General features: G+C 41.9%; 1 protein-coding gene across 2 annotated transcripts in view; it reads left to right on the top strand.

The window, feature by feature from the left end:
• Window positions 1–24,456, top strand: part of ABCB7 (ATP binding cassette subfamily B member 7) — a 183,507-nt gene that overhangs the window by 123,184 nt on the left and 35,867 nt on the right. For both annotated transcript variants that reach the window (XM_030208818.1, XM_030208819.1), the window contains exons 9-12: window positions 8,618–8,792; window positions 12,873–13,030; window positions 18,568–18,731; window positions 20,544–20,673. In XM_030208818.1, the coding sequence (XP_030064678.1) occupies window positions 8,618–8,792; window positions 12,873–13,030; window positions 18,568–18,731; window positions 20,544–20,673 (627 nt within the window). The remainder of the gene's footprint in view (window positions 1–8,617; window positions 8,793–12,872; window positions 13,031–18,567; window positions 18,732–20,543; window positions 20,674–24,456) is intronic.

The following is a 24,456-nucleotide window of genomic DNA, read 5'->3' as shown; positions in this document are numbered from 1 at the left end:
TAATTCGAGGGGCAGCCCAAGCATCAGGAGTTCGCTCGAGGAAAGCAGTCCTGCTAAGATGTCTCTGGGGTTCCAAGATATGGAATCGGTGAAGAATTCTGAAAACTTGAGTGATATTCCTCTAAAGATTTTGGAGAAACCGGCAGAGGTAACGCTCGATTCCTAATAGGATTTGATTTCCCAGTTTATATTAACTGTTACTCAAAATGTAAATGCTACATCTGGGAAAGTTGTTGTAATTGAACAGAGATTATTGAAAACTGAAGTGGATATAAAATCATTAAGTGAAAAACAAGTAAATATTGAAAAGACTGTTAGTGACTTGGCAAACTTACAAGCAGTAATGCTGAAAGATATTACTAATTTAAGAAGAAAACAGAACTATATGATTTTATGAAGAATAATAACTTGAGATTTATTAATTTTCCTAAAATAAATATGATAAAACCTATTGATATGTTAAAGAGATATCTTCGCGAAAATTTAGAAATTCCTGAAGCAAGCTTGCCACTGTTTAACCAGGTGTATTATATACCACAGAAGGCATTGTCTCAACAAGAAAGAAAATATTCTTTAGACTTGTCAGCATTTCTAGAAACTTCTAAAACAGATCAAGTCCAAGCAGCCACTTTGGTAGCAACTGTTGCCTTAACTCCTGATAAATCATGGCTTTTCAGATTGTTTTTTAAGAATCGGGAGAAAAAGTTTCTTGGTTTAAAAATTATCAATAGAAATCAAACAAAATAAAACATGGAAAAGAAAATAAGATGATACCTTTTTTATTGGACATAACTTAATACATTTCTTGATTAGCTTTCGAAGGTTGCCCTTCTTCGTCAGATTGGAAATAAGCAAATGTGCTAGCTGACAGTGTATATAAGTGAAAACATTCAAGCATTACTATGACAGTCTGACAGGGTTGGAGGATGGGGGTGGGTCGGAGGTATGCATGGGGACATCAAAGCATATCATTGATATTCTAACAGGATGGGTGTGGATAGGTGAGGGGTGGGGTGATCAACAGAGACATACAGCTTTATGGTTTATAATGGGCTAGGAACCCCAGATCCTTGTTAAGTCTTTTCTGTTGGGTGTTAAAATATTCAATCATTCTGACTTCAAAGGTCTTACATTCTTGTATGGTTTTAAAGTTACCTTTCAGTATTCTCACTGTGAAATCACTGGTACAGTGTCCTGGTTCTGTGAAGTGCTGTCCCACCGGGGTGGGGGCCCTACTGGCTGTATTGTTCATGTGATGTCTATGTAAATTGAATCTTGGCTTAAGCTTCTGGCCTGTTTCTCCAATATAGCATCCTTTGTTACATTTTTTACACTGAATGATATATACCACATTGGAAGATGAGCAAGTGAAAGATCCCTTTATATTGAATATCTTTCCTTTGTGGATGACTGTGGGGTCCTGTGAAATATTTTGGCATAGTTTGCAACTGGATAAATTACAGGGACATGTGCCCTTCTGTTCCTTTTCAGTCTGTGATGGAAGTTTACTTCTGATTAGCTTGTGTTTTAAGTTGGGTGGCTGTCGGAAGGCCAGTACTGGTGGGGATGGGAATATCTCTTTCAGTAATTCATCCTCCTGGAGTATAGGTTGTAGATCTCTTATGATTTTCCTCAGTTTTTCCAGCTCTGGATTGTATCTCACTACAAGGGGGATTCTGTCTGTTGATCTTTTCTCCTTGTACTGTAGCAGATTCTCTCTGGGTGTTTTGAGGGAGGAGGCAATATTCTTGGAGATTATTTTGGGGTTGTAGCCTTTCTGTTTGAAGGATGTAGTCAGGCTTTTAAGGTGTCTGTCTCTGTCCCCTGGGTCAGAGCAGATATGGTGGTATCTTGTGGCTTGGCTGTAAATGATGGATCTTTTTGTATGTGAAGGATGGAAGCTGGAGTTGTGGAGGTAGCTGCATCTGTCTGTGGGTTTCTTATATATAGATGTTTGTATACAGCCATCACTGATTGAGACCGTGGTGTCCAAAAAATTGACTTTTTCTGGGGAGTAGTCAATTTTGAATCTGATTGTAGGATGGTATGTATTGAAGGCAGAATAAAATTGTTTCAGAGTTTCTTCACCCTCCGTCCAAATCATAAAAACGTCATCGATGTACCGGTAGTATTTTAGAGGTTTGGTCTGGTGTGTATTCAGAAATGTCTCTTCCAGCTCAGCCATAAAAAGGTTGGCATATTGGGGTGCTGTCCTGGTGCCCATCGCAGTGCCCATTATTTGCAGATAGATATCATTGTTAAAGCGGAAGTAGTTGTGAGTTAAAATGAATTTGATTAATTTTGTAATAGTTTCTGGTGAGTATTGATGGTCCAGTGTGGATTTTTTTAGGAGTCTTCCACATGCAGCTATGCCATCCGCATGTGGAATGTTGCTGTATAGTGATTCTACATCCATCGTGACCAGAAGGGTGTTAGGTGGTAGTTGCTTGATATTTTTCAATTTATTCAGAAAGTCTGTGGTGTCTTGTATGAAGCTGTTAGTTTTGTATATGAGAGGTTTCAGAATTTCCTCTATGAATCCAGATATTTCTTCCGTGAGTGTGCCAATACCTGATATGATTGGTCTGCCAGGGTTTCCCGGTTTGTGGATCTTGGGTAGCATGTATAATGTGCCCACAGCAGGCTGGTTTGGTATGAGTTTCTTCAGGCGAGGTTGCGCTTGTGTAGGAAATGTTTTGATAAGGTCTTTCAGCTGTTTTGTGTAATCCTGTGTGGGGTCCTCAGTTAGTTTCCTGTAGTATTTATTGTCTGAGAGCTGTCTGTGCCCCTAGTACATAAGTACATAAGTAGTGCCATACTGGGAAAGACCAAAGGTCCATCTAGCCCAGCATCCTGTCACCGACAGTGGCCAATCCAGGTCAAGGGCACCTGGCACGCTCCCCAAACGTAAAAACATTCCAGACAAGTTATACCTAAAAATGCGGAATTTTTCCAAGTCCATTTAATAGCGGTCTATGGACTTGTCCTTTAGGAATCTATCTAACCCCTTTTTAAACTCCGTCAAGCTAACCGCCCATACCACGTTCTCCGGCAACGAATTCCAGAGTCTAATTACACGTTGGGTGAAGAAAAATTTTCTCCGATTTGTTTTAAATTTACCATACTGTAGCTTCAACTCATGCCCTCTAGTCCTAGTATTTTTGGATAGCGTGAACAGTCGCTTCACATCCACCCGATCCATTCCACTCATTATTTTATACACTTCTATCATATCTCCCCTCAGCCGTCTCTTCTCCAAGCTAAAAAGCCCTAGCCTTCTCAGCCTCTCTTCATAGGAAAGTCGTCCCATCCCCACTATCATTTTCGTCGCCCTTCGCTGTACCTTTTCAATGTATTTTTGTATGTCCATAATTACCACTGCGCTTCCTTTGTCTGTGGGTTTGATGATAATGCGTTCGTTAGTTTGTAGGGTTCTTATGGCCGCTCTTTCAAAAATCCTTTGGCTACTACTTACAATTCTGACTATGCAGAGAAACTCTGCAAACGCACTAGTCAGAAACTAAGATATTTCACAGGAGACACAGAAAAGGCGAAAACAGTTTTTGTTATTAAAGCCTGCCGTTCTTCAGCTTGGAGGAATATTTTATTTAAGATTTCCTTGTAAATGCATAATTCGACTTAACTCGTCTAAGTATGTTTTCATGGACCCGTCACACTTGTCATCATTCATATCTTCTAAAAGAACAGTTGGAGTTTAATGTAATATTATTCTGTCCAGTACTAAATGTTGACTAACTTTTAATATTTTCTTTTGAATTTTCCTGTAATTAGAAATCTTGGATCTATTTATAGTGGACTTGAGTGTTAAAATTATCTTTATTAGTTTCCTTATACCAATTCCAAATAGGAATTTAGACCTGTATAAACACTTTGCTGTATCAAGAGAGTAATCTTGTAAGTCGTCGTAAAATTGTAAAAATAAAATAAAAAAAATAAAAAAAGACATATAGACAAGACAAATTAATAATTATTTGAATATTGTAGTTCTTTTCTAGGTTTATCTGAATTTTTATTGCAAACCGCTCTGTGGCTAATGTGAAGAGCGGTATATCAAGAAACTAAACAAAAATAATCACTCGGGTATTATAATATAGGATGTTTAATGTTTAAAACGACAAAACTGGTATGGGGTTTGCGTGGCAAGATGTACGAGAGACTTGCCGACCTGAACAGGGTATACCCTGGAGAAAAGGAGAAACGGGGGTAATACGATACAGACGTTCAAATATTTGAAAGGTATTAATCCGCAAACAAATCTTTTCCAGAAATGGGAAGTGGTAGAACTAGAGGACATGAATTGAGGTAGAAAGGGGGCTGAATTGGGAATAATGTCGGGAAATATTTTTTCACCGACGGGGTGGTAGATACCTGGAATGCCCTCCTGCGGGAGGAGGTGGAGATGCAAGCAGTAGTGGAATTTTAAAAATGGGTGGGATAAACACACAGGAATCATGTTTAAAAGGAATGGATCAAAAGAAGCTTAGTGGAGATTAGGTAGCAATTCTGGTAATTTTTTTTTTGTTACATTTGTACCCCGCGCTTTCTCACTCATGGCAGGCTCAGTGCGGCTTACATATTGTATACAGATACTTATTTTGTATCAGGGGCAATGGAGGGTTAAGTGACTTGCCCAGAGTCACAAGGAGCTGCAGTGGGAATTGAACTCGGTTCCCCAGGATCAAAGTCCACTGCACTAACCACTAGGCTGCTCCTCCACTAACAACATGCCATGTAGAATCTCCAATAGTAGCAACATTCCATGTAGAATCTCCAATAGTAGCAACATTCCATGTAGAATCTCCAATAGTATCTATTTTATTTTTGTTACATTTGTACCCTGCGCTTTCCCACTCATGGCAGGCTCAATGCGGCTTACATGGGGCAATGGAGGGTTAAGTGACTTGCCCAGAGTCACAAGGAGCTGCCTGTGCCTGAAGTGGGAATCGAACTCAGGTCCTCAGGACCAAAGTCCACCACCCTAACCACTAGGCCACTCCTCCACAAAGCCAGTGCTGGGCAGACTTCTACGGTCTGTGCTCTGATCGTGGCGGAATAGATTTAGATGGGCTGGAGTGGAGCTTTTCAGGGGTGTTGATGACAACTTGAGAAATTTTAGAACAAGGGTAGTGCCGGGCATACTTCTGCAGTCTGTGCCCTGAAAATGGCAAGATCAAATCAAAATCAGGTATACATATGAAGTACCATGTACCCTTTACTATCAATTATAATGTTCTATTACTTATTGTGTTGACATTGTAAGTAGTAAACTATGCCGTACTTTTTTTTACTGCTGTAATTGCCTATTGCTCATGTTTGATCTATTCTTACTGTACACCACCTTGAGTGAATTCCTTCGAAAATGTGATAAATCCTAATAAATAAATAAACTCATTACATATTTTTATCTTGTTGGGCAGACTAGAGGGACCGTACAGGTCTTTATCTGCCATCTTCTACTGTGTTACTATGTGAGAGGCTCAAAACTGAGGCAAGTTGGGGGTTTTGCATTTAAAAACAATGCTGTAGAGAAGGAATTATATAAGACACTAATTCAGTAAGACCATTAAGGCCTCTATGGCGTAGCAAGACAGCACACAGTCTGCGTTAATAGTGGTGGAGAAGAATGCAGATATACTCAGTTGCATGCGTGTAGTGCTGTCTTATTGTACTCTACCTCATTTGGGAGAGAAGCTATTCCCTCTATATTTGGAGTTCTTAGGAGGTTAATTCATAAGAAATGTAGTACATTTTAGTCTGGAAATGTAAGCCATACCTTCTGCTTTTGTACTGTCAAATATAAACATCTCCAGGTTCTATGGCATAAGTCATCAAACAGCATTTCTCCTAGATCTTGTCAAGGGGATGCAGTACTTAAGTGTCTTTGTTATAACCCATTAGGGATGAGATACAAAGCAAAATGGGAAAAAAACAAAAAACAAATTTGCTTAAAAAAAAATTGTGTTTTGCATTTATCTGCAGTGGGTTTTACTGTGCTAACCATGCCTATACATTCGCTGCTGAGCATTATTCATCAAAGGTCCTCCTTTTGCTGAGACTTTTACCATTAAATCTTCCCCTTTTTGAGACTATGATGATAGGATGGCGGGGACAGGTTGTCATTTCCATTCCAAGCCAACTTGTACTTAGCAGTATACTGTGCCTATGTTCTCTCAGACCATTACTCCTGCTGGAATTCTGCACAACTGTGGAGCGCAGAATTTGCACAGAATTCTGCAGCCGTGCAGAATTCCATATTTTTGTTCAGAATCTGCCCTCCTCTTTCCCCAGCCCGCAGTGCTGGTTCTGGTCACAGGGTTGTTCCTCGCCCCCCCCCCCTCCCCCCATCCTGTTCCTTAGTGGGTCCTCCCCAGGACTACCCAAGTATACCCTGGTTATCTAGAGGCCTCGTCGGGGGCAGAAAACCCCACTCTTTCCTGCCCACTGCCGATTCTCTTGGCTAGTGCTGCCGCTTTTTCAGAATGGCCACCAAGACTTCAAGCGGTAATCTCGTGACACTGCCACTGGAAGTCTTGGTGGCCATTTGGAAAAAGTGGCGGCAGCGGACACAAAAGAGTGGGGTTTATTTCCTACCTTGAAGAGGTACTCCTGTGCAGCTCCTACTTCAGGGTTTTGGGTGAGTCCAGGGGCGGCTGAAAAACAAAAATGTGGACGGCATATGGCTGCAGGTAGGGAGCTATGGATGGAGGGAGGGCTGTAAAAATGGTGGATGCTGTGGGTGGGTGGAGGGGAGGGAGGGTTCTAAAAAAAGGTGGATGCTATATGTGTGTGGTGGGGGCTATAAAAAAAAAGGTGGATGCTAGGGAGGGAGGGAAGGTGGATGCTATATGTGTGTGGTGGGGGCTATAAAAAAGGTGGATGCTAGGGAGGGAGGGAGGGAAGGTGGATGCTATATGTGTGTGGTGGGGGCTATAAAAAAGGTGGATGCTAGGGAGGGAGGGAGGGAAGGTGGATGCTATATGTGTGTGGTGGGGGCTATAAAAAAAGGTGGATGCTAGGAAGGGAGGGAGGGAGGGAGGGAAGGAAGGGGCTGTAATGGTGGATGCTATGTGTAGGTGCAGGGAGGAGGCTGGAAAAATATGGATGGTGGGAAAAGTATGGATGGCATCCACAGTCAGGGAGGGGGGGGACTGTAATATTGGTTACATTATGACTAATAAACTTGCAGAATTTGCACATTTTATGTGCAGATTTTAGATTTTATTTTATTTTATTTTTTTTTTTTGCACAGAATTCTGGCAGGAGTAGACCTTTTTTACACCCATAGCACAATGATGATTACCTTAATGCACGTTATGGAACTTTGTATCTTGAGATGCCTGCACTTCTTACAAGACTGTACCTAATAAGAACATTTTCTTCAAATATTTATTTTTAGCTGTGATCTGTTGGTTTTTGATTGGGCCAGTATGTGTTTCTCTCCTTAAAACGCATCTTCATGCAACTGTTGTAGTCTGTATTGATAGCTGAAACAAGTAAGGTCATTTAGTTAGGGTACAGGTATGCTGATCACTGGTTTAAGTAGGTTGATGTTTTGTCTCATAAAAGCAGCATGAAGCTATGTTAACCATATTTTGTGTCTGGAGTTGTTTGTGACAAGTTTTACTGCTAAGTATGTCTAGTGATATAGATGTGTAAATAGAAAGACAAAGGTAGGTTGTCAGGTTAAAGGTGGTGGTGGGGGGGGGGGGGTTGTAATATGTAATCCCTTTTTCAAGATTGTAGATTGTGAGTGCACTAGGGACAGAGAAAGTAGCTGTATATATATATATATATATATATATAAAACTCACCCTCAACGTTCTATTGTCTGCTGACGTCACTGAAGCCAGTTCGTATGTTTGAAGCTCTGAAGCCACGAAAATCACAGTCTGTGGGCCCCGCCCTCGCGTCAAACGTTATGACGTTGAGGGCGGAGCAGATTCTTACCTCCAACGATCTACTCAGGCCACAAACTCCGGATTGCCACACTGTAGCTCTGCTCCGCCCTCGCGTCAAAACGCGATGACGTCGAGGGCGGGGCACGAAAACCGCCACCCACACAGAGCTACAACGGAAACAGCAGCGCTGCACGCCACGAACCAGGTAAAACCGCGACGAGCCATGCAACCCTTGCTAGCGCCCGTTTCATTGCGCTCAGAAACGGGCCTTTGTTTACTAGTAATATATAAATTGCTTTGCTTGTACTACACAAAGGTGGTGTATCAAATGCTTTAACCTTACCTTACTATAGAAAGCTATAGTCTGTTAAAAAAAAACATTAAAAAATCACATGGGATGAGTAATGGGATCTTGTCTTTGGATTTTACAGCATTCTCAGTGATATCAAATTACAAGTTTCCACTGTCACTGGACTATGCAAAAAATATATTAAATATTATTTTTTTCAAGTTCACATCTGAATATGGTATTGAGTAATTCACAGTAGCAATCATGTTTTAAATAAACCTGTGTTTTGCCCCCTATTTAAAAGCAATATACTGACTTCATTAACAGGTGATAATGCTTGCGCTTTTTTTTTCCATTTAAATGTGTGTGAATATTTTTTTTCTAATTTATCAACTATGTTCCTTTTCAGTATTTCAATAATGAAAAATATGAAGCTGAACGATATGATGGATTTTTGAAAACCTATGAAAATGCCTCGCTAAAAACTACCTCAACGTTGGCTATGCTGAACTTTGGACAAAATGTTATTTTCACTGTTGGTCTAACAGCCATCATGGTTCTGGCCAGTCAGGGGATATTGGCTGGTAAGAAATTTGTAGTTCACTGTTTCACTTCTCTTTCTTTCCCCTCTCACCTTGCTTTTGCAGTATGGGAAAGATGGTAAGAATAAAAGTTAGGCTTGGCTAAAATGTCTTTAGCTTACATGCAGTTCAAATGTTTATACCAGGGGTTTTTAAACCTTTTTGGTTCCCACACCCCTTTCCTAAACCCAGTGGTGTAGGAAGGGGGGGCGGTGGGGCGGTCCGCCCTGGGTGCACGCCGCTGGGGGGGTGTCGACTCTGTTGGTTCACTGCTTTCTCTGCCCCAGAACAGGTTACTTCCTGTTCCGGGGCAGAGAGAGCAGGGAACCAGCGGAGCTGATGCAGCTCCCAGCGACGTGCACTCAGGGTGGAGCGGCCCTCCCGCCCACCCTCTTTGGTAAGAATGCGCTCCGGGGGGAAGGAGTGTGTGTGCCATGCTGCACCCGGGGGGGGGGGGGGGGGTGCGCAGTGGTGAACCGCCCCGGGTGTCAGCCGCCCTCGCTACGGCACTGCCTAAACCATGTGTCAACTAGTGACTACTGACAGCTACATATGTCGCTAACTGCTAAAATGTTGCCAAAATTACCATATTACAATTATACTTCAAACAAAGTCACAGTTAAAGCTGCAGTGGTACATAAATTGTTGATAATGTTGTTGAATAAAATGACCATTCACAAATGATAAAGACTAGATTTCAAGATCTTTCTCCACACACATTTGACCTCTTCCTGGCAGCACTGGTTAACAACCCCTGTTCTAGGGTATAGTACCTGCAAAAATATTGACTATTTATTTATTGCATTTGTATCCCACATTATCCCACCTTTTTGCAGTCTCAATGTGGCTTACAGAGTAAGGTTATGATAGAGTCAAGACATGATTTAAATACAGTTGATCATAAGTTGAAGTAGAAGAGGATTTAGATGGGCGGATGTTGGGTAGGTTGTGTGAGAAGTGTTTTAGGTGTGTTTGGGTGGATTGGGGATGATTTGTATCATTGAGGGTGACTTTTGTAAGCTTTGTTAAAGAGGTGTGTTTTCAGAGCTTTGCGGAAGCTGGTTAGATTGTTCATTGTTTTCAGGGTCTTGGGTAGCGCATTCCAGACCTGTGTGCTTTTGTATGCGAAGGTCGTAGCATAAGCCTGTTTGTATTTCACTCCTTTGCAGCTGGGGAAATTCAGATTGAGGAATTTGCGAGCCGATCTTTTGGCGTTTCTGGGTGGTAGGTCCACTAGGTTTAGCATATAAAGTGCTAAGCCCCGACTATACTGCTGTTTGAATGGGAATAAGAGGCTTGATGAGCTGTAGCTGAGGATCTAAGTTTACTTTGGAGTTTTAAGCATTCTCCATTAACACACATTTTACTTGCCGAGATAGAGATGTACATCTTTTGAACGCAGCATCAGATTCTGAATTTGTTTTGCAATTTCCCTTGCTGGTTCCATTTTGTGCTTTAAATGTATGAAAGCTTTTTATTGCTGGCAGTGAGAACAAGAAGATACTGACCTTGGGTCTGCTCCGACTGTTGGAATTTGTGATTTGAGCTCATAATGGAAAGTAACCTGTTTATCCTTGATGTGAAGATTTCATGCAGTCCTTTCAAACAACGGGTTAGACAGTACAAAGAAATAGAGTTTTATAGCACTGTAGTCAAGCCTGCTTTTGAAGTATTTCAACACTTTAGCCTTTCTTCATGCAGCATACCGGTGTTTGACTGCAACCAGCCTGCAATTCAGCCATTAAAACACTGCTTGACTTAGTAATAGAATATATTTTGGAATTATTGGTAGGTAGATATTGTCCTATTTGCATGCTTGTTTTGTTGGAACAATAACCAAAGATTCATTTTTGTTCTCTAAATGCCGTAAGAACATCATTCAATATTGGTATATTTAACATACAGGAATGGCACATATTTTGTCATATAACAGCCCTGCCTCATGTCCATCCGCTTAATCTGCTAGGCATGGACTTCATTTGAAACACACAAGGCATCAAAATATTGATTTTATAACTTTTTATAGCAACTGAAATGTCAATATTTGGATTGCACACTGCTCAGATTCCTTCTCATTTCTCTTACCTATATTCTTTTAGAACTTGCCCCTTTGGTGCCTCTTCTGCATATCTCTCTGAAAGGTTTTTATTTATTTAATGTCATAATGGAGCCAATAACACATTTCCCAGCTATTTCATTGGCAGTCTGTATGTGTGTTCTGTGTCTTCCGGTTCATATTTTTGCTCCTAGTCTTAAATCTTAGCTATCGGCTATTTAGGCACATCATCCACCGGGAGGTAAACAGCAGTCTGCTGAACTGACACTGTTGTTTGTTCCTTCTGGAGCGCGTTTGTGTGAGGTGGTAAGGACCCCATACAGATATATTAAGAGGTATGAACCTGGCCTTCAGTGTATCATGCCACCAGGCAACGGCTGTAAACCACTGCAGAATTTTCAAATTACTAGATCTTTAAAATGAAACCCTACCATGCTCCAGGCTATTCACTGTAATAATGTCTTGTTAGGGGTAGCAAGAGCTTTAGTTTAATTTGTAGGGCGTATTTCTATGGTGAAAACAAGTGTCCAGCAATTTAATTTTCTAAATCTGTCAGCCTTAATACTTTTCAAGGAGCAAAAGCTGGCATTCTGAGCTGGAAGAAAGCAATTAATGTAGAATATTGTATTTTTAGATCAGGCATGCTTGATCTTTGACACTCCGTGCCGCATTAGCAATGAGTTTAGTCTCAGAGCCACATTTCATTATACCATAGAAATGTAACTTGAACTGCTGTTGGCTCTGTAATATTTATTACATTTTTTTTTCCGGTTTCAGACATCATAATCCAATATTAACCCACCCCTTGCCGTTTTGCTTGACAGTATTTTAATAAGTAGAGAAATGCAGGAAATGTGTTTGTGAATTTAGGGAAGATAATTTTCAGAGATTTAGCTTGGTAATTTGTTTTGGTTTTTTTTTTTTTTTTTTAATTTTTTTATTTAATTACTCTGGGTGAAAATTGTCTCACCACAGTGCAAAAAGTACACATGAGCTTTGGGGTCATTTCCTCCAAATGGATTATTTTTGCGCATACCATGACTTCATTAATAAGCGATGAAACCACTCCTAAGCGTACTCGTAAGCCGAGGTATGTGGATTATGATCTCAGGCTCTCAAATTTACAGCTAGTGTTTCGCAAAGTACTTGCGTCGTGCCAGAGAGCTTTCTTCTGGAGTTCATAACATATAGAGGCAACTTACCAAGGTGTGCTTGAAAATTCATTTTAATTCAGCCTGTGGTGCCCAAAAGGATTGGAAATATTTCTGGCACATTTTCTTGGTCTCTGACTGCATTTCTTGCTTTCACAATGGGGTAATTCCATAGAGCATTTTCTGCAGTTGAATACAGATGTATAAATGTAGGTGTTATGCAGAGGCATTCCTGGGAGTGGAGAGCAGGGGTAGAGTTGTGATGTATGCATGTAACTTATAAAATAGGGAGAGATATATGTAGAAAACATGCACACGTTTGCAACCCCTTTCAGAGAAGGTATGTGCCACCGGGGCGGATTCTGGGTGCCTATTTTATAAAGGCATATAGATCTTGTCTAATTTATGCAGCCAATATAATCTTTTGGTTTTTCATTCCGCATAGGTGTCTTGTTATAAAATTACCTCCCGTGTGTTTACTTTCAGTTGGATGGAAAAAAATGTTTCCGGGTGTGAGAGGGTGCAGTTAGGTCAGGGGAGTAAACAACATAGTATATTTGATTTTTCAAATATTCTTGTGGTGGTCTGCCCATCCTGCTGCCTGCAGACAGAACAGGTGAAAACGTTGGCACACTTCAAAGGGAAATTACCAGCAGTGTTTGTCCTTGAAAACTGACCACAAGATCCACAAATACTAAACCTCCTGAAAATTGTCACCATTAAAGGCTTACTCTGGTCAATTCAGATATCTTAGCATATCTTTGTTATGAAAATTGGAGCATTAGCATTCATCCTTAGATGTGTCCGGTAAGGAATATCTACTTGTAGCTATCATGGGAGCCCTTTGTAAAATCTTCATTTTATCTCCGTTATAAGGTAACCTTACAATTGGGGACCTGGTCATGGTAAATGGACTGCTCTTCCAGCTTTCTTTACCCCTGAACTTCCTGGGAACGGTGTACAGAGAGACTAGACAAGCACTGATAGACATGAATGCCTTATTTACACTTCTTAGTGTGGACACAAGAATCAAGGTAACTGTTTTCATGTATTTTCTGTTTCATTACTTTATAACCATCTAGTTCATCCACTGTATAAATGCATGAACACTGAAGGATCTGTTCAGTAGATTATGAAAACATAGGAACATAGAAAAATTTAGCCAGATAAAAACCATATGGCCTATTTAGTCTTCTCATCCATGCTGTCTACTCTCCCTATCACTCCCTTAGAGATCATATGTACTAGTCCCAAGCTCTTGAATTCAGATACTGTTTTCATCTTCACTACTGCCACCAGGAGGCTGTTCTACAAATTCACCATGGTTTCCATGAAGAAGTATTTCCTCAGGTTACTTCCGAATCTACTACTACTACTTAACATTTCTAGAGCGTTACTAGGGTTACGCAGCGCTGTACAATTTAACAAAGAGAGACAGTCCCTGCTCAAAGAGCTTACAATCTAATAGACAAGTGAACGGTCGGTCCGATAGGGGCAGTCAAATTGGGGCAGTCTGGATTCACTGAACGGTAAGGGTTAGGTGCCGAACGCAGCATTGAAGAGGTGGGCTTTAAGCAAAGACTTGAAGACGGGCAGGGAGGGGGCTTGGCGTAAGGGCTCAGGAAGTTTATTCCAAGCATAGGGTGAGGCGAGGCAGAATGAGCGGAGCCTGGAGTTGGCGGTGGTGGAGAAGGGTACTGAGAGGAGGGATTTATCCTGTGAACGGAGGTTACGGGCGGGAACGTAAGGGGAGATGAGGGTAGAAAGATAGTGAGGGGCAGCAGACTGAGTGCATTTGTAGGTAAGAAGGAGAAGCTTGAATTGAATGTGGTATCTGATCGGAAGCCAGTGAAGTGACCTGAGGAGAGGGGTGATATGAGTATATCGGTTCTGGTGGAATATGAGACGTGCAGCAGAGTTCTGAACAGATTGAAGGGGGGATAGATGGCTAAGTGGGAGGCCGGTGAGGAGTAATTTGCAGTAGTCAAGGCGAGAGGTAATGAGAGCGTGGACGAGAGTGCAGATGGTGTGTTCAGAGAGGAAAGGGCGAATTTTGCTGATGTTAAAGAGGAAGAAGTGACAGGTCTTGGCTATCTGCTGGATATGCGCAGAGAAGGAGAGAGAGGAGTCAAAGATAACTCCAAGTGAAGTCATTCTGTCGAGTGAAGAGGGCGAAAACCGGATTGAAGCGGATCGAGGATGGCATGAGAGGAGAGAAAATCAAGGCAGCGGCTGTGGACTATGAATCTATCCCCTTTCACTTTCATCCAGTGCCCCCTCATTCCAAAGCTTCCTTTTAATTGAAAGAGACTCGCCTCCTGTGCATATATGCCGCGTGTTTATTTAAATCTCTATGATATCTCCCCTCTCCCTCCTTTTTTCCTAAGGATCTTTAAGTTTTTACCCATATGCTTTATGTTGAAGACAAGTGACCATTTTAGTAGCTGCCTTCTCCGAGGACAAGCAGGCTTCTTGTTCTCACATGTGGGTCGATGTCTGCATCGGCCCGGGAACCGGCATTTTTGCAAGCAAAATATTTTAAAAAATCTTGCCAGAGCCTTCTGGAGTGCGTGCAGCGCGCACTGCGCATGCGTAGCCGATATCTTGCCCATCACGTGAGCGTTCCCGCTCAGTTATTTTTTTTCTCCGTGTTGAAGTGCGGTCGTGTTTTTCCCCACTCCTCTCAGGCCCAGGAAAGAGTCTTTTTCACTTTGCGGCTTTTGCCTTCTTTTTTCTTTTCTTTTAGTACCATTTATTGTTTAAAAAAAAAAAAAAACTTTCCCCGTAGTTTTCTTTTTCGACGTGGCCGGCTTGTTCCCTTTTTTTCGTGCCCTTTTTTCTTTTAACAGACATGATCGCGTCTTTTGATTTTTGCCGAAGCCGTTTTTTCCTTCCATGTCGTCGAAGACACCCAGCGGCTTCAAACGTTGTACTCGGTGCAACCGGACCATCTCGGGTACCGATACCAACGTCTGGTGTATCCAGTGCCTTGGGCCCGACCATAGCCCAGCCGTTTGTAGTCTGTGTCTTCGCATGACGATAAATATATCAGATAAAGATCTTTAGTTGAAAAGGTATAAATTAGCTTCCTTTTGAGTGATTTTTTTTTACTTCTGATGTCTGATCTTGTTATGCATATAGGAAGTAACACTATTATTCATTGCCTATGTCGCTTTTCGTGCTTTTTTTTCAATTTAAAGAACGTTTTATCTTAGAGTCAGCTGTTTAGTCTCTTAGCGAGATGCTCTGCGCCTTATGTCTTTTACGTAAGTATTTATCTTCCTTACACCATATTATAAACACTAGCCTTTGAGCCCGTAAAAACGGGCTATTATAGGAAGGGGGGGGGTTGAAAGCCCCCCCCCCGCGCCGCCGAGTTCACCGCTGCCCCTCCCCCTCTGAATTCGCGCCCCCCCCCCCCCCCCCCCGGAGCCGTCGCCACCCGGTCGGGCCCTCGCTCCGCTACTGAAACAACGAGGGTCCGGGAACGCAGCACTGAGCTCTGCTGAGTAGCCGACGTCGGCCTTCCAAGTTCCTCCTTCTTCTCTGCCTGTCCCGCCCTCGTGTGACGTAACGTCGTCGAGGGCGGGACACAGGCAGAAAAGAAGAAGGAAGGCCAACGGCAGCTCAGCAGAGCTCAGTGCTGCGTTCCCGGACCCTCGCTGTTTCAGTAGCGGAGCGAGGGCCCGACCGGGTGGAAGGTGGGTGGCGGCGGCGACTCCAGGTGGGGGGAGCGTTAGCGACGGCGGTGTCCCTCCCTAGCAAATGCGCAGTACAGACCCTCTCTGTTCCGCCCCCGTCATCACATATTGACGCGGGGGCGGGGCAGAGAAGGTCTCTACTGCGCATTTGCGAGTGAGTAAGACACTCGCCTTTTATATTTATTGATTGTTTTTTTTGCCTTATGTGTGCTTATCTAGCTGTCGATGTTGCATTAAAGATAAATAATACAGTTAGACTCGGTTGATTAAATTGTTGTGTTTTTAGTATGCTATTTCAAACAGTCAGTAAGCAACAATATAAATTGAATGGTGCTAACTGGTAGCTTGTAACGTCAGGTTTTATTAGTTCTAACGGCTCTTTATATATGCCCAAAAATGTTTCAGTTGGATAGTTTTCTATCACATGGATTGACTATTTTCTACAATCACTTGGCGGCAAAGATCTTCCGACACTTTTAAAAAGCAATATCAGATATAAAGATCCTTAATTACAAAAGCATGGACTAGCATCTCTTCGAGTGATTTTTGACCTCTGTTTTTTTATCTTCAGTGACATTTTGACTCACTGAGCCCCACTGAGTTTGCTTACAAAGGAATTACTGAATATAGAACCAGTTTTTGATTCCACTTCGCAACACTTGTTAATATTACACAAGGTATGTTTCTTATGTTGAACAGAGCACATTTTTGTATGCTTAATATTCATGTATCATATGTCCTCCTAAATTACTTTAGAAGATTGCATAATAGCGATGTTTGTTTCATAGACACATTAGTATGTGTATAAAACACTATTAACCGACGAAACCACTATTCAGGCTCTGAATCACAAATATGAACCGTTTAGACCACATTTTCTCACTGATCATTGATATTTCTCTGGTGTTCCAATACTTTGTTTAAAGACATAGTGTTTATTTTATTAAGGTATTCATTTTCTTGTTTTTATTTCTGTTTTTAGAGATTTAACCCCTGAAGCAGGCACATGCCTGTGCCGAGACAGTTTCCCATGTTTACAGCTGCTGAGTATAATAAAGAATCACCTGGTTCCAACTTTTATTTATGTGCTCCACTTCTTTTGACTCGCCTAAATTCTAAATACACCATATCCAGCATTCTCCCTCGATCCAATTCTCTGGTCACCCAGTCAAAGAAATTAATCAGATTTGTTTGAAAAGACCTGCCTCTAGTAAAACCATGTTGCCTCAGGTCCTGTAATCCATTGGATTCCAAAAACTTTACTATTCTCGGTTTTAAAAGTGTTTCCATTAATTTACTTACAAATAAGCACTTCCTTTCCTGGAGATATGTGGTAAAATTTGAAAATGTTAGGGTCAAACCTTAACCGAGATTGGATAGCAGAGGCGGGGCTGGAGGTTAGGAGGTGGGGATAGTGCGGGGCAGACCTATATGGTCTGTGCCAGAGCCGGTGGTGGGAGGCGGGGATAGTGCTGGGCAGACTTATACGTTCTGTGCCAGAGCTGGTGGTGGGAGGCGGGACTGGTAGTTGGGAGGTGGGGATAGTGCCGGGCAGACTTATAGGGTCTGTGCCAGAGTTGGTGGTGGAAGGCGGGACTGGTAGTTGGGAGACGGGGATAGTGCTGGGCAGACTTGTACGGTCTGTGCCAGAGCTGGTGGTGGGAGGCGGGGATAGGGCTGGACAGACTTATAGGGTCTGTGCCAGAGCTGGTGGTTGGGAGGAGGGGCTGGTGGTTGGGAGGTGGGGATAGTGCTGGGCAGACTTATACGGTCTGTGCCAGAGCCGGTGGTTGGGAGGAGGGGCTGGTGGTTGGGAGGTGGGGATAGTGCTGGGCAGACTTATACGGTCTGTGCCCTGAAGAGCACAGGTACAAATCAAAGTAGGTTAAACACAAAAAGTAGCACACATGAGATGTCTTGTTGGGCAGACTGGATGGACCGTGCAGGTCTTTTTCTGCCGTCATCTACTATGTTACTATGTTAGGGTCAAACCTTAAAAGCTATTACTTGTCACTTGTCTTTTAAAACTTCCAAAAAACAACTACCACTAAAAAAAACAAACAAAAAACAACAGGTTGGATGAAAGAGTTGCATGTAACTGAAAAGTCCTCCTCACCTCTACTGTAATCTCATGCATTTCATTGTTGGTCATTTTTCAGTGCTGTAAACCAATTATTTATTTATTTATTTGCTGCATTTGTATCCCACATTTTCCCACCTATTTGCAGGCTCAATGTGGCTTACATTATATAGCAATGGCATCACCATTAAAAGAGTAAGAGGTTCAGCATATTGTTACAATTAATGTACAAGAATAACAGGAGGGTAGGGTAAATAAAATGATCTATATATATAAAACTCACCCTCAACGTTCTATTGTCTGACGTCACTGAAGCCAAAGTTCGAAGCTCTGAAGCCACGAAAAACACAGTCTTGGGGCCCCGCCCTTGCGTCAAACGTTATGACGTTGAGGGCAGAGCAATTCACTCACATCGACGGCGGCCAGGGCGACGCAATGGCGTCACTGATGACGAAGGTGCGTTGGGTGGGGGGGGGCAGAGTCACACATCGACGGCGACCACGGCGGCACAATGGCGTCACTAACAACGAAGGTGCGTTGGGTGGGGGGGGGGGGGCAGAGGAAAGCCTTGCTAGCGCCCATTTCATTGGCTCCAGAAACGGGCCTTTTTTTACTGGTAACACATAACATACAAGTGAGAGTAGGAAAAAGTGTAATGTTCAATAATGATAATATGATAAAATAATCAAATCAGAAGGGATCAATATTGGTTGGTTCTGGTATAGATTAGGAAACAAGTCATTGTTGCAAAGAGTAATCATTTTTTTTTTTTCTTTTTCTAATCATTTAGAACAAAGAACTGGCTCCTCCACTTCAGATAACACCTCAGACTGCAGCTATCAGCTTTGATAATGTATGCTTTGAATACCTTGAGGGACAAAAAGTCTTGAATGGTGTGTCATTTGATGTCCCAGCTGGAAAGAAAGTGGCAATTGTGGGAGGTAGTGGGTCAGGGTGAGTGTTTTTAAGTTTATCTTTTAAATTGGTTGAGTGTTCATAAGTCCTTTCAAGAACAGTGTGATTTTTGACAACACTTGAATGGCCCTGTGGTTTGCTTATAGCACTGCATCACAAGAGATTGATTCATGTTTCAGTTTTCTGCTCATCTGTGCTTGAAGGGTTCAGGCATGTCAGAGGTGACAGCTAACGTATTTGGCAGGAGAACTGATCAAGAAAGGCACTGCCAATTTAAAAGCTATAGCAAGGAATGTTATCTTCTGAGATCTTTCAACTCTCAGCAAGTGCTGAAAATGAGAAACTGCTGAAACTGAGTATGGGTAATGGGGTTTAAAATCCAATGCTATGCCACAGACTCTGTGGGGATTCTTTATAATTACTGTCGCTGCCCAAGTCTGTCTGTCCTCTACCTGTAATCATTAGTGGTTTTAACTGGCTGTATTTTTAAAAATATTATGTACCCATATTCAAAGGAGCTGGCCAGCGTCTAAAGTTAAATGCTGGTACTTAACCGTTATTCGCATATTCAGTGACAGTTTCCACTGAATATATGTGAGACTAGCCACCGTGTTGATGCTTATATGTTTACAGTTAGGCTTACTATTTAGTAACCTTACCTTTTAAACGTGTACTTTACACTTTTAGTGGTGACACTTGGCCAGTAAATAGGTACCTGTGCTGCCTTTGTCCCCACACCAAGACTGGCCAGTTTTTTTATAAGTTCCAAAAACTGAAAGAGAAGGAAGTTATGCATTTGTTACCTTCCATAAGTACATAAGTATTGCCATACTGGGAAAGACTAAAGGCCCATCAAGTCCAGCATCCTGTTTCCAACAGTGGCCAATCCAGGTCACAAGTACCTGGCAAGATCCCCCAAAAAGTACAAAACATTTTATACTGCTTATCCCAGAAATAGTGGATTTTCCCCAAGTCCATTCAATAACGGTCTATGGACTTTTCTTTTAGGAAGCTGTCCAAACCTTTTTTTAAACTCTGCTAAGCTAACCACCTTTACCACATTCTCTGGCAACGAATTCCAGAATTTAATTACACGTTGAGTGAAGAAAAATTTTCTCTGATTCGTTTTAAATTTACTACATTGTAGCTTCATCGCATGCCCCCTAGTCCTAGTATTTTTGGAAAGCGTAAACAGACGCTTCATATCTACCTGTTCAACTCCACTCATTATTTTATAGACCTCTATCATATCTCCCCTCAGCCGCCTTTTCTCTAAGCTGAAGAGCCCCAGCCGCTTTAGCCTTTCCTCATAGGGGAGTCATCCCATCCCCGTTATCATTTTCATCGCCCTTCTCTGAACCTTTTCTAATTCCACTATATGTTTTTTGAGATGCGGTGACCCTATAACTTACTTTGAATACTGGGAAACATATATTTGGCTATTTCTTGGTTATAATGTGCCTCAACCTAACATAGATGAGGCATGAGCAAATGTAACTAGAATAGAATAGTTATAGGAAAAAAAGGTTTCCTTTTCAGTTTTTTTGCAATGTACATGTGACAAAAGTTGTGACTTTAGCAGTCATTTCAGAGTTGGTTATAGATTAGGCAAGTGCTTTTTTTTGTTCAGTACCTGCTAATTTTTGTGTGTGCATGTGCACACTAAAATCAAGGGGAGGGAGGAACTAAAATACAAAATACACTTTTTGGTGGCCCACCCTTATGAATATTTTTGAAATGGCAAGTGATGTATCGAGAGACAGGCATTTTAGTTTGCTTTCCTTGAACAGCATTTTTGTTCTGCGGTGCTCTTAGGCTCTTTGATAACCAAACTATTTTCTTAAATTTTAGTAAAAGCACACTCGTGAGGTTGTTGTTTCGCTTCTATGAACCTCAGAAGGGAAACATATATGTGGCTGGTCAGAACATACAGGATATCAGCTTGGAAAGTCTCAGGAAAGCTATTGGGGTTGTTCCTCAGGTATTGCGTCTTTGTTCATTTCCAGTACTCTCTTCCTTACTTCCTCTACTGCATTTGTGCCCTAAGTAGCTTATAGCATTGTTTAGGAAAGCAGTACAGTGTTGTTGGGTGTTAAAAGCTTTCAGCATGCTCACAGGCCCATAAAGTGCCCAATACATGTTGGGTAAGAGCATAATCAATCATTGGTCAAAGAAAAAAACTACACTCCAAAAACCATAGCCATCAAACGTGTAAACATCCAAGACCATTCATTAAAAAAAAAAAGTGCAAGATACATTTCCCAAAAGACACTGCAGGGGCTACCTGGCTGAAATTATGCCACTGATTCTTATGTGTCTAATCTGAGTAGATAAGCTACTAAATCTCATTCTCCAAGGACAAGCAGGCCTATCCTCACAAGTTGGTAATTCAGGCCGCGTTGCCCAGTTTGGATCATGACAAGCGTAACAAGTGCTTTGTGGAGCGAGAGACTCTCCATCTGAAGTACTTGACCTGGAAGGTCATTTTCTTGGTGGTGGTTACTTCAGCTGGTAGAGTCAGTGAGCTTCAGGCCTTAGGGATGGATACACTTTATACTAAGTTTCATCACAACAGAGTAGTCCTCCGCACGCACCCTAAGTTCATGACGAAAGTGGTGTCGGAGTTCCATCTGAACCAGTCGATTGTCTTGCCAACATTCTTTCCCCGATCTCACTCCCATCCTGGCAAAAGCACCTTGCACACCTTGGATTTCAAGAGAGCATTGGCTTACTACATGAAGCGGACCAGGCCCACAGACAGTCCACTCAACTTTTTATTTCTTTTAATCCCAACAGGATGGTGGTCGCCATCAGGAAACACACCATTTCTAATTGGTTGGCCTTGTAGCGCTATAGAAATGCTAAATAGTAGTAGTAGTAGTAGTATTGCATTTCTTTCAGCCAGTCTAGGCTGGCCCTAGAGGGTCATGTCTCAGCTCACAATGTTAGAGCCGTGGCTGTGTCGGTAACCCACTTGAAGTCAGCCTCCATTGAAGAAATTTGCAAGGCTGCGACGTAGTCTTCAGTCCACACATTCACATCTCACCACTGCCTTGAGTGGGATACCAGACGTTTGCAGTCGAATCGGACAGACAGTGTTGCAGAATCTTTCAGAGTGTGTATAGTTTCAGGTTTATCTGAGTATTTTCCTCACTGTTGCAAGGTCCAGTTGACCAATGTTTGTTGTTTTTGGTGAGGCTGGATGTTAGGGATTCCCCACTTGTGAGAATAGATAGGCCTGCTTGACCTCAGAGAAAGCAAAGATACCTACCTGTAGCAGGTATTCTCCAAGGACAGCAGACCTTATATTCTCACAATCCCTCCCACCTCCCCTTGGAGTTGTCTCCTTTATTATTTTTCCTTTTTTGCTGTTATACTCAACTGAGGTGACTGCATTTGTGTGGCACTCGCTCATGCGTGGTGGAGCGTGTCTCGTGCTCCACAAAACTCTTGTTATGCTTGTCATAAGATCCAGACTGGGCAATGCGGCCTGCGTTACCCACTTGTGAGAATATAAGACCTGCTGTCCTCAGAGAATACCTGCTGCAGGTAAGTAGCTTTGCTTTACAAATGTTAAATGGTTAAATTTGCAAGCTGGTTTTAATGTACATTGTAACAACAGTGTAAAGCTAGTTTTGGTGTTTCATGCCTGCTTACAGTGTGATTTTTTTTAAATCCTATTGAATATTGGTATACAAGCAGAACAAATGGATAGAACTGACCAATAGATTATATGTAATTCTTAGGATTTATCACCTTTTTGAATAAATTCAGCCAAGGCCATTTACTGAAGAATAAGCTAAACATATGGAATAGATAATTATAGCAGTACAAATATTGAGATGACTATATACATTATGGTATAGTATGCTGCTTCCGGTGTCAACACAATGCACATTAAAGCATCTTAATGGGCAGCACAGTGTGTAAGTGGAAATGGAACATATAGACCAGTAGTTCTCAGTTTAGACCCTGGGACTCATCTAGCCAGTCAAGTTTTCAGGATACCCACAATGAATATGCATATGAGAGATTTACATGCACTACATCTTTTGTGTGCCAATTTCTCTCATGTATATTCTTTGTGGGCATCCTGAAAACCTGACTGGCTAGGTGTGTCTTGAGAACTGCATTGACAGCACCTGATATAGACAGTTAAAATAGAATAACAGGAGTTAGATCATCACCATTATCTTCTAATTCAAGGAAACATTGCACATGGAGTCGGAAAAGGTGCATGAAAATGATTTTAGCTTGAGTAGGATTGGATAAGCTGATCCTGTTACAGTATGTGCAGTCAGTATTGGTCCTCGTATATTGACTGGCTAGTTAGTTGCTTCTTCCATTAAAGGCTTGGGAGAACAGCCAAGCTTTCACCTCCATCCTGAAGTAGAACTAGTAAGGCTTTATTTAAAGTAAGTCTGGCAGGGCATGGAGTCTACTTGAGAGAAAGCTTGCAGGTGGGTGTTGCATCATGTGATTTTCTTTGGAAAGCGTGTGGTTAGGGATATTTCTTTGGGAGAACCTAGCAAACTTGGAAGAGTGTAGAGGGAGATCAGGCACAGAGTTTTAAATTTAGCTTTGTATTATCTTGGTTGCCAGTGAAGTTTCTGCAGAAATGGTATAATGTGATCATATCACTTACAATCTTCTGTCAATCATTCTGAATCAATTTGAACCAGTGCAAACCCTTTGTACCTAGACCAATATAGAGTGCATTACAGTAACCCAATCTTGATGTTATGTGAACCACTATGACAAGGCTTGCCTTCTCAATGTACAGACAGAGACAGGATAGTTTTCATAGATGCTAGAGGCAGCTCCTGAAAGATGCTTGGATTTAGGGAATACATGCCAATATTGCAGTCATTTGTACCCCAGGGGTCCTGACTTGTGATTTAAGAGTGGAGTTCATGGTTCCTAAAAGGGATTTTGATGTCATATATGTGATCTGCTTGTGTTAGGAACCCACAGAAGCTCAGTTTTATTTGAGCTCAGGCAATATTGTTTTTAGCCCGCTCTTGAATTGCTATTAAACAGGTAGTCAGTTTATTCAGGGCTGTAGGTAAGTCTGGTTCTCAATGGGTATGAGTAGCTGCATTTATCCACATAGATGTAGACCTGAGTATCCATCAACTGAATCAGCTCAGCTAGTGGCTTACGGTAGATATTAAACAAAATAGGCAACAATATCAATTCTTGTGTTACCCTCCAGGTCAGTACCGATGTGGTGCTGCTGAATAGTATAGGCAGTTGCGTATCTGATAGGATCTGATACAGGCAAGTACTATGCCACTGATACCTGTTTCTGCCAGTCGTGCTAGCATGATGTTGTGGTCCAAAAGAGCTGATAAATCAAGGAATACGATAACACCAAGGCAGATTCCCTGTCAGTGTTTCTGTGAAAATCATGTAGTAGGAATTTGAGGACTGTCTCCATTCCGTAACTGGGTCTGAATCCAAATTGACACGGATCTAGCAAGTGTTTCTTTTCTAGCCAATTGCGCAGACTTTTCCTACTTTTTCCTAGAAATAGGATGTTCGATTCTGGTTGGTAACTTTTGAACTTGTCCTGGTCGAGGTTGTTCTTCTTTAGCAAAGGACACACTGCTTTCTTTTTCAATGCTGTTGGTAGTTGTCCATTAGTACAAGAGGAGTTCATGATTGTTATGGTTCTCTTTTCTGAGGCCCCTGCTTGCCTCCTGCACTTTTTTAATGGGCAGGGTTGAGGAAGTAGGTGAAAGGCTTCTCAAGATTTTGTCAG

The sequence above is a fragment of the Microcaecilia unicolor genome, chromosome 7, assembly GCF_901765095.1.
Source record: "Microcaecilia unicolor chromosome 7, aMicUni1.1, whole genome shotgun sequence".
Classification (NCBI taxonomy): Eukaryota; Metazoa; Chordata; class Amphibia; order Gymnophiona; family Siphonopidae; genus Microcaecilia; species Microcaecilia unicolor.
This window is presented reverse-complemented; position numbering and strand designations above follow the sequence as displayed.